The sequence below is a fragment of the Vombatus ursinus genome, unplaced genomic scaffold, assembly GCF_900497805.2.
Source record: "Vombatus ursinus unplaced genomic scaffold, bare-nosed wombat genome assembly UNPS02014784.1, whole genome shotgun sequence".
NCBI lineage: Eukaryota > Metazoa > Chordata > Mammalia > Diprotodontia > Vombatidae > Vombatus > Vombatus ursinus.
The window spans coordinates 17358346-17369771 of record NW_020954562.1 but is presented as its reverse complement, the minus strand read 5'-3'; the positions used below and the strand labels follow the sequence as shown (position 1 = coordinate 17369771).

The 11426-nt window shown below is 37.5% G+C and overlaps 1 protein-coding gene across 1 annotated transcript; it reads left to right on the top strand.

Moving 5' to 3' along the window:
• Window positions 1-2367: 2367 nt before the first annotated feature.
• Window positions 2368-9955, top strand: LOC114046499 (probable E3 ubiquitin-protein ligase TRIML1). The gene is made up of 6 exons (XM_027866824.1): window positions 2368-2415; window positions 3067-3162; window positions 3398-3628; window positions 6845-6867; window positions 7262-7359; window positions 9405-9955. Exons 1-6 carry the CDS (start codon window positions 2368-2370, stop codon window positions 9953-9955), a joined length of 1047 nt encoding a protein of 348 aa, XP_027722625.1.
• The last annotated feature ends 1471 nt before the right edge of the window (window positions 9956-11426 follow it).

Below are 11426 nucleotides of genomic sequence, written 5' to 3'. Positions count from 1 at the left end.
GAGTGAAGAATCATTTATTACACTTCTCAAGAGAGAAGCAGGCACAAGGGACTTGAGTAGTACATGGACACTGGTTCAGTGGTAGAAAAAAATTTTAAAACCATTAGTAAGATCCATACACCCATCAGGGCTACTATTGGTCTGGTTCATCTGAGTTACACCTTTCCTGGACAGCCCATTGCATGTTTGTCCTTGTTCTGTTAACTCTGCCCACTTCATGGGTCCCATGTTAAAAATGGTGGCTATCTCCGCCCTTGGGGTGTGTCAGTTCATGTTCAATAAGCTTATTAAGCAAGTGCAATGGAGAAAAGCCTTTGTCCAGTCAAAGCCCTGTCCTTGAACCCAGCTGGTTGAAACCACTTTAGCTTCTGGGGCTCTTTCTTAAGAACTAGTTGTTTTTGGAGTACTTTCTGATTGGTTGAGGGACTATCCACTAGATCTTGGAATTTTTTATACTGCTGTGGAAGCCTAACCCCCTAAAATCTTTCTTACAGATGTAGATAGCACTTTCCATCATGAGGCATTTGGAGATGTCTTAGATCTTTATATTGCTGAGAAGGGTTAAGTCTATCAATATTAGTCATCACACAATGTGGCTGTTAGCGTGTACAACGTTCTCCTGATTCTGCTCACTTCACTCAGCATCAGACCATACAAGTCTTTCCAGGTTTTTCTGAAGTGTACCTGCTCATCATTTCCTATAGCACAATAGTATTCCATTACATTCATATACCACAACTTGTTCAGCCATTCCCCAATTGATGGGCATCCTCTCAAGTTGCAATTCTTTGCTACCATAAAAAGAACTGCTATAAATATTTTTGTACATGTAAGGGTCCTTTTCCCATTTGTATGATCTCTTTGGGATATAGCCCTAGAAGTACTATTGCTGGGTCAAAGGGTATACACATTTTTATAGCCCTTTTGGCTATAATTCCAAATTGCTCTCCAAAATGGTTGGATCGTTTCACAACTCCACGAACAATGCATTAGTGTTCCAATTTTCCCACATCTTCTCCAACATTTATCATTTTCCTGTTTTGTCATATTGGCCAATTTGCTAGGTGTGATGTGGTACCTCAGAGTTGTTTTGATTTGCATTTCTCTAATCAATTTAGAGCATTTTTTCATAACGATAGATGGCTTTAATTTCTTCATCTGAGAACTGCCTGTTCATATCCTTTGACCATTTATCAATTGGGGAATGACTTGCATTCTTATAAATTTGACTTAATTCTCTCTATATTTTGGAAATGAGACCCTTATCAGAGACACTGGTTACAAAAATTCTTTCCCAATTTTCTACTTTCCTTCTAATCTTGATTGCATTGGTTTTGTGCAAAAACTTTTCAATTTAATGTAATCAAAGTTATCCATCCATTTCATAATTTTCCTATCTTCTGTTTGGTCATGAATTCTTCTGTTCTCCATAAATCTGACAGTATCAGCCTTTATATCTAAATCATGAACCCATTTTGACTTTATTTTGGTATATGGTATGAGATTTTGTTCTATGACTAGCTTCTGCCAAACTCTTCCAGTTTTCCCAGCAATTTTTATCAAATAGTGAATTCTTATCCCAGAAGCTGAGGTCTTTGGGTTTATCAAATAATAGATTACTATAGTTATTGACTACTGTGTCTTGCATATTTAACCTATTCCACTGATCCACCACTATTTATTAGCCAGTACCAATCAGTTTTGATGATTGCTACTTTATAATACAATTTAAGATCTGGAATGGCTAGGCCACCTTCCCCTGCATTTCTTTTCATTAGTTCCCTTGATATTCTGGACCTTTTGTTCTTCCAAATGAATCTTGTTATTATTTTTTCTAACTCTATAAAATAATTTTTTGGTAATTTGATTAGTATGGCACTGAATAAGTAAATTAGCTTAGGTAGAATTGTCATTTTTATTATATTAACTTGGCCCACCCATGAGCAACTGATGTTTTTCCTGTTATTTAGATCTGACTTTATTTGTGTGAAAAGTGTTTTGTAATTGTGTTCATAGAGTTCCTGGGTTTGTTTCAGTAGGTAGATTCCTAAATATTTTATAATGTCTACAGTAACTTTAAATGGAATTTCCTAACTCAGGTTTTCCTGAGGGTTCTATCCATCACACCTCTTAGGTGCCTCAGATTGTATTTTTGCATTTGATGAGTGAGAAAAGACTAAAGTTGAGGACTTTAATTTCTTCATCTGGGAACTGCCTGTTCATATCCTTTGACCATTTATCTCCAACATCTTTTCCACAGCACATCAGCAGCCTGACCACCTGCAACACATACAAGAAGAACAGTAACTGTTCTGTGCAGATCAACATAGTTCACTCTCTGGCAACTATTTGCCAGACTTGGAACACATGGAACACCAAGTCTTTCCCTTGGAATCGGCTACTGAGAATGATCTGGTAAGATTATCTGTTTAGCATAAATCCCAGAGAAGAAATTTAGTCGTCTCATTGGGCTTTTTTTTTTCACTTTTTTTTATTAATTTATTTTGCTTTGTCAACAATCACTTCCATAAGTTTTTGAATTTTAAACTTTACTCCCTTTCCCACCCCTCTTCCCCAAGATGGCATGCAGTCTGATATAGGCTATACATAAACATTCCTATTAAACATAGTTTCGCATTACTCATTGGGCTTTTGATAAACAGCATGATATAGTGGAGTTAGGAAGATTTGACTTGGTTCAAAGCCTACCTTATGTCATTAATAGCTGTGTGATCATGAACAAGCCACTTAATCTCCCTATCCCTCAATTTCCTCTTCTAAAAAATAAGAGATTTGAACTCAGATTGCCTTTTAGTTCTTTACTGTTTTAAATTTTCATTATCATATGATTGTATAATCCTACAATTCCTTTTATTGCCACTTGAGGCCACTGCCCCATTTGACTAAAACCTCACCCCCAGGGCCCAAGTGACATCTCAGGCCTTATAGGTTCAAAGCTAAGATCACTGTCTTATTCTCACTGGCTTTACACAATCCTTCAGAATTTGGGAATTTTCAGTTTTAAAATGGAGGTTTCACTGATGCCTATTCATGATTCTCTTTTAGGATAAACTCCAAGAGATGTTAAATGATTTATGGGAAAAAATAAGTAAGACTGAAATTGTACTAGCTGAGGAGAAAGAGAAGTATACATGGAGTAAGGTAAGTGTCTTTCTGTTTTGGATTATATGAAAACAATCAAGGTTGCATGAATACAACCTTGATTTGCAAGAAGTGGTTTTCATGAAAGAAAATAGTGTCGCTAGGCCAGGGATCAAGGCCCATGAATTTTCCCAGACACGGGCAGTAAGACTTACTCGGTGGTCCCCCAAAAAATTGCCACAGATAAAAATGTCAATTACCTTTTTTGTTCTTATCATATGTCTTCGGTTGACAGGCAAATGTGCAGATTATGAAACAGGCTGTTGTAACAAAATATAGTAGAATGTACCAGTTCTTGAGGGAGGAAGAACGGCGGGAGCTAGAAAGACTGGACAAGAAAGAAAGAAAGAACTTGGAAAAATTAAAGAAGATTGAGTTAAAACTGTCCCAACAAGTTCAAGACCTACAAAGAATGGCCATACAGCTAGGAATGGATTTTAAGAAGCTAGATTTGAAAATGGTCCTGGTAAGAGTTTTATGGAACATTGTCATAGTGTTTTGAAATTGATGAGTGGAAGGGACCTATATTGTCACACCCGTGAATCCATAAATTTTGAATTACAGTTCTGTTGTGGTACTAATGGGTTAGTTGTTTTCAGTTCATAAGACCATAAGATCATACAGTTAGAGCTAGAAGCAACCTACTCCAGCTACCATCACTTTACAAATATCAAAACTGATATCCAGAAAAGTAAAACTGATTTGTCCAACTTCACACAGGGATTAACTGGTGGTGGAGCTAAGATTTGAACCCAGGTTATCTGGATTCATATCCACCACTATTTCCATTGTCCCACCTTGCCTCTTGAGTTAAGCCAAATACTGTTTTGTTTCAAATGCATTTTTGTCTTTTTTTTTTTTTTTTAGTGAGGCAATTGGGGATAAGTGACTTGCCCAGGGTCACACAGCTAGTATGTGTCAAGTGTTTGGTCTGAGGCCGGATTTGAACTCAGGTCCTCCTGACTTCAGGGCCAGTGCTCTATCCACTGCGCCACCTAGCTGCCCCACATTTTTGTCTTTACAAAAAAGATTTAGCATTAATTTGCCTCCACTAGACAACATTTAAAGGACTGGCAACAATCTCAGATCCAGAGAGGAGGGCACAAATATTGTGGGCCCTAGAGACTGTTACATGGATGATACGGTTAAAGGCAGGGAACAAATACATATTGCCTACTATGTGCTAAGAACTGTGCCAAATACTTTACAAAAGTTATCTTATTTAAAGTTGAAGGAACTGAGGTGTTTAAACCCAAATGAGAGAAGGTTTAAAGAGAATATAATAGCTTTATTCCAGAACTTGAAGATACATCATTTAGGGATTAGACATGTTTTGCCTGTTCCCCACACTAGACACTAGAACCAATGGATAGAATAATGATAATTCTCTGCATGTTGTTGAAGGCTGACAGCAACGCAGTAGTGTAGGTAAGACAGCTATTCCCATTTACAGATGACAGGACATAGACTGTGAGAAGTTATGACCCAGCCATGATCACTGATGTTAGAAGTGGGATTTGAATTCAGATTTTCTGTCTTCAAGTACATTCTTCAGTGTACTATACTATGCTGTCATTCTGCAGAGATAGACTTTGGCCTTATATAAGGAAAAACAAAACAAAACTTGACCCTATTTTCAAAGCTTTCCAAAAAAAGGAATTGGGCTGCTTTTAGAAGTAGCAAGCTCCTAGGAATGTCTTCCATTAGGGCCTGGATGACAATCTTTGTGGATGTTGTAAATATAATTCCTACATTAGGCATAGAGTGGACAAGATAAAATTTAAAGATAAAATTTATCTAACTCTTTAAGATTCTAGTTTTCTAATCAATAACAACAACAAAAAAAAGCAACAAAATATGACAGCAAGGGGTCTTAACCTGGTGCTCACAAACCTCTAAGCTGTCTGTAAATGGATATCGGGGACTTGGATAAGGAAGGAAAAAATAATCTTCATTTTACTAACTTCTAACTGAACTGTAGCACTTATTTCATTTATTTGAAAACATTCTGGGAAAGGGTGTATAGACTTCATAAGCCTGCGAAAGGTAGATCCATGACACAAACTTTAATAACCATGCTATAGAGTTAGAAAAGTAAAGTATCATGGCTTGTTTGCTTCTTGGAGCTTATAGATGACAGTGGTTGAGCTCCTATGGCCACCATGACAAGTTCTTGCGAGGGAGCTCATATTCAAGCTTTGGACTTCATTTAATTGCCAGTTAAAAAAAGATGAAGTCAGTCCTTTCTTTTGTTTTGATTTGTTTTGTTTTGTTTTGTTTTGTTTTGTTTTTTTATTTATGTTTGGTTTTTAACAATCATTTCCATAAGCTTTTGAGTTTTAAATTTTTCTCCCCCTCCCTCCTCACCTCTCCCTAAGACAGCATGCAATCTGATATAGGCATCTATTAAACATTTTCACGTTAGTCATGTTGTAAGGAAGAATTAGAACCAATAGAAGGAACCCCAAGAAAGAGGAAACAAAACAGAAGAAAAAAAATAGCAAATAGTATGCTTTGATCTGTATTCAAACTTCATAGTTCTTTCTTTGGATGTGGATAGCATTTTCCATCATGAGACTTTTGGAGATGTCTTAGAGCCTTGCATTGCTGAGAAGAGCTAAGTCTATCAAAGTTAGTCATCCTGTAATGTGGCTGTTACTGTGTACAATGTTCTCCTGGTTCTGCTCACTTCACTCAGCAACAGTCCATACAAGTCTTTCCAGGTTTTTCTGAAGTGTGCCTGTTCATCATTTCTCATAGCACAATAGTATTCCATCACATTCATATACCACAACTTGTTCAGCCATTTCCCAATTGATGGTTATCCCCTCATTTGGGCCTCTTTAAACCCATGTCAACCTTAGGGAAGAGCCATTTCTATCATCCCATCCTCTACCATTCTAACTTCCTTACCTCATACCTTGATCTTTTAGAAACTAGTAGGTTGGGGGAAAAATGACTTTCCCCTTACATTGTGGTAATTTTCTTAGGAGAGTGTCCCTCAAGGAAGAACTAGAATGTGGTTCTAAATAATCCTTCCTGGATTTAATTTTTGTAATCATTTTACTTTATAAAAGTGTACTCTGGGAGAAGGTTTTGGAGAAGAGTTACTGGGATTTCTACAAAAGACACTATCACACAAATAGACTAGGGAACAAATTTCAGAAAAACCTGAAAAGACTTACATTAACTGATGTTGAGTGAAGTGAGCCAGAACCAGGAGAACATTGTACATAGTAACAGCAACATTGTATGATACCCAACTTTGATAGACTTAGCTCTTCTCAGCAATGCAATGATTTAAGACAATTCCAAAAGACTCATGATGGAAAATGCTATCCACATCCAGAGAAAGAACTATGGAGTCTGGATGCAGACTAAAGCATACTATTTTTTTCTTTTTTTGTTTTTGTCTTTCTCATGATGTTTCTCTTTTGTTCTGATTCTTTCACGACATGACTAATTTGGAAATATGTTTAATATGATTGTACATATATAGCCTATATCAGAGTGCATGCCATCTTGGGGAATTGGGGGGGGGGGATTTGGAACTCAAAATTTTATAAAAGTGAATGATGAAAATTAAAAATAAATAAACTAAAGCAAACAAACATAAATAAATAAACCAAATAGACTGGGAAACAGGAAACTAAACCTTTTTTGTTAATTTTTTTCCCTTTAGGATGTGAAAGACATATTGAATAAGTAAGTTTCCATTTTATGCTAAACTGTCCAAAATAGTGACCTTAAGTATAAGAAGAAAAACAAATCTTGACCCTATTTGTGCAAAGCTTTTTGAAAACAGAATAGGTTCCTGGAATGGGAGATCTTACATTAAAAGCTGGATGACCACCTTTCTGATATGCTATAGATATAATTCATAAATTAAGTATAGGTTGGACTAGATAAAATTTGAGAGTGCTTCTAACTCTTAAGATTATAGTTTCTAATCCATAACACCTATGCCCATGTAGGAGTAGAAATCTGTGTAGATGAAGGGGTGGGTCATTTGGGGTCTATGCTGTTGGAATGTACTGAAGTTTGTGCTCCATGTTGAAGACTCATGCAAAACGTGTAACTGAGTCTGCCCTCTTTGCAGGAGTGAAGCGCTGCTACTTCAATATCCACAAGATGATTTCCCCAAATGGACAATGTGCCACATCACTGGACTGAGGGAAATGATGATGACCTTCCAGAGTAAGTTTCCCCTTCTGGGCCTTACTTGGTATTCTAGAAGACTCCGGAGTTCCTGTGATGTGTGGGATGGATTTACCTCAGTATGTGCTTTAGGGATAAAGAAGAGAATATTCAGGCAGTCTCTGCCCACTCAAATTGTTCACTTCTGCTCCTGAATATGCCCATATTTTCACTTTGCATTTTTAAAGATGACTGCTTCTGAGCCCCTAGGCAAGTCATTTGACCTCCAAATGCTTCAGGGGACTTAGTTTCCCTACTAATTTTATAGTTACCAAGCATTTAACAATTAATTCATTGCTAAGGAGTTCTTGTATTGACAGATTCATAAATCCTTCATGTGTTATGTGTGTATCTTGAGCCACCAAGCTCACAAAAAGTGTATTGAAAGGAAAACAGTAGCTTTATAAGATGACTACTTACATTCCTTCTAATTTTTAAAAGGTGGTTATATGACCTTGTCCCTGTATAATGGCCTGGAATTCTGGTGCATTTCCTATGTAATGAGAGGTCATTATAGTATTTTTGGCCCAATAATCTTAATAATGACATATCTATACTTGTAGTTGGGCTTTTGGTTTGTTTGTTTTTTATAATTCAATAATTTAATTATTAGGACAGTCAAAGTAAATGTCCCTACTTGAGGGAGATGTTGAAAGTCCCTCAGGGAGCTCTTGGAGCCTTTACCAGATTAGAATGTGTGGGCTCAAAGTGCATGAGAACATATGGGGCTTCCTATGAGTTCTCAGGTGACTCAAGGAGCAAATTCTGGATGCTGAGACTGAAATCACTGAATTTAATTCACATAGACATTTATTAAATACAGACTGGAGAGCAGTGTGCTCAGTGCTTGGAGAGAGAAGGCCCACGCTCTCATGGTTCAAAATATGTTTAAGGGCTAGAGTCAAAAGTAATCATAATACAAAATAATACACAGATAAGTGTGAAATGTATGTTTCCAGGTATGGAGAAGAGCGTCAATAAAGATCGTAGATAAAGAGCTTTAGTGAAGGAAGTATCCTTGAGCTCAAAACTTAAACAAGATAACCACAACAAAAAACCATTGATGAACTCAAGTATGTAAGATGAAAATGGGTAGGTGTTATTTGTGAGAACAAACCCCCAAATCTGAAAAGGTTTTAGAAAGAAATTTATTAGGTCATTTGGTAAAGAGAGGGAGGTTCCTTCTCCAAGTCTTCCTGGCTACATCAGAGTTCAGAAAAGGACTTAAGGTCATTCGCCTGATTGGCCTCAGCAGGGAGTATCTAGCCTCCTAGAGAAGGTTTGCAATGTATATCATCAGGTAAGTCTATCTAATTGGGAGATCCAAAACACAAGCTCTGGGTAGACCCAAAACAAGTACTAGGTGGAACCTAAGCATTCCTTACAACCCTGACCTGATCAACCACAAAAGAAACAAAAAATAACTTGTCACTTGAAATGAACATGGCAGATGTTCCTCCAGAAACGGGGATCCAGATTGGAGGTGAAGTGGAACTGGAGAAGACTCCAGAGTTAAGGAGAAAAACCTCTGGGGTTCTATCTACACTATCTACCCCGAAACCAGGAAATAACAAGGGGAAGAAACATGGGTTCGCCGCAGCCCCTCAAGGACTGCTTTAATAAGGTGCTGCATGAATTTCAGACAAATGCATGAAATTTTATGCTTTCTACAGATCATGGGGGAAACAGGAGAAGCTGGGATATTCAGTAGAGGAGAGGAAATTAGCCTGGACCAGGAGAACAATACCTCCTGAGTCTAGAGAACAGACGATGAAATACTCAGATTCAGACATTATAGTTGTATAGAGTTGTAAAATAGGTACCTTTTCTAAAAGGTTCAAATTATTAAATTGGTGGCTCCCTTGGTGTTTTTATTTTCATTTCTATTTTTATTTTTTTGCTTTTCTTTATATTCTGAGCATTTAACAGCAAAGTTTTGGGCACTAATAGAGGATCGAATAAAAGCTAGCTGACTGCCTGACCCCAAGTATTTCAGATAGAAATAGACCAAGTTGCTAATATGCCAAAATAACATCTCTCTGCAGGAGATATAAAACTGGATCCTGAAACAGCCAATCCCTATCTCATTGTGTCTCCCGATCTGAAGAGCGTGAAACACTTGTGTGTCCCCCAGAATGTACCTGACCACCCAAAGAGATTTACCTATTCTGCCACGGTGTTGAGTGCTCAGAGTTTCACCTCAGGTACACACTACTGGGAAGTGCAGGTGGCCGGCATGACTGAATGGGAAGTGGGGGTCTGTAAGGATTCCATTAACAGGAAGGGGAACCCCCCATTGTTACCTGGAGAACTGATTGCCCTGAAAACCTTCAAAGTTGGAGATAACTTCTGCCTTGCAAACTCACAAGTTGAGGGTAACTTTCACATAAAGAAGCCCCTGCAAAAGATTGGCATTTTCCTTGATTATGAAAGTGGACATATATCATTTTACAATGTTACAGATGGGTTGCTTATCTATGGTATATCAGCTATTGCCTTCCAAGGACCTCTTCAGTCCTTCTTCTCTCCTTGCTTTCAAAATGAAGGTGACACCTCCAGGTCTCTTGTTATTTGCCCATGTATCCCCAATTCTTAGCAAGTTAGTTCATTTACCTAAACCTTCAGGCTTAAGACTAATGAAATGTTGATAATGATAATAATTGTCCAAGAGACTCAATTACAGGTGACTGAAAACAAGTGATAAAATGGTTTTTTCCATAAATTGGAATCTATGTTGGACTGATAGGTAATGTCAGACCATATTCAAACTCTGCTTCAAAGTCTAATTGCTTCAACCTCACGTAGTACTGGCCACCACCTTCACTCGGTGAAACTAGCCCCTTCCTCCCCGAGGGACTTACAGGGGTGGGGAATCTGTGGTTTCAAGGCCACATGTGGCCCTCTTGTCCTCAAGCGCCATCCTTTGACTGAATCCAAACTTGATGGAACAAATCCACTTAATAAAAGAATTTGTTCTGTAAACTGGGACTCAGTCAAAAGGTTGCACCCAAGGACCTAGAAGGCCACATGTGGCTTCCAGCCTGCAGGTTCTCCACCCCTCGACCACTTACTTTACATACATCTCAGAATCTTGGCTGCTCAGGTAGGGCACTGATCTAGAGTCCCTTTGCTGAGTTCAACTTGATCTATCTTATCGGGAGTTAAGCCTTTATATAGAAGTTTTGTTAGGAGTGATGGAGTGAAGTTCTCTAATCAACTTAGTCTTTATTTGAAACATTTGACTGTATTTCCCTATATAACATGGGTTTTTAATCTGGTGTCTGTAAACTTTTGTTTTTAATATTTTGATAAATTTTAATATATTTCATTTTCTTACAATTCTATACATTTTATTTTGTGCATTAAACATTCTGAGAAAGGGTTGATAGGTTCCATTAGACTAAGGTGGCCCATTACACAAAAAGCTTTAGAAGTCTTACTATGGAGGATGGGGTGATTCAGTGACTGGGGGTTTGACTCTTAGGAGGATGGAAAGTCATCCAACTCTGCTGACTTATAAAAGAGTGAAGCCCTTGAGGCCCCTCTATGTTTTTCCTTTTGAAGGTTGACAAAACCACCCTTCAAGGCCTTAGATTTCTCCTGGGATGAAGCACATTTTGGGGGTTTATTCATAGGAAATCTTCCCATTGTACCCCTGAAAAAATGTCTGTAAAGCAAGTTGTATTGTGTGGGTGTGCAGTCTATTTGATATACTAAGATGTACCTCATTTTGCTTTTTATGGGAATATTTGATCAGTTGCTATATCTAATAAAGATATATTAATGACTTGACTATGTTTCAATCAAACCTATACCACATAACACACGCTATTTTGAACATTAGAATTTATGATTTATCGATTTTTTAAAAATAAGGTTTTTTTTTTACATCATCATAGTTATCCTTATTTTAAAGGGAAAAAAAAGATGGTGCTATATATATTGTGTATGGGAGACCCTATCAATGGCTTTCCTGGGGTATAAGCTCCATACATAATGGAGTCTCTTATTTAAAGGGAATGAATATTTCAGTCACTTTATTTGCACAATTCCAAATTGCTTTCCAA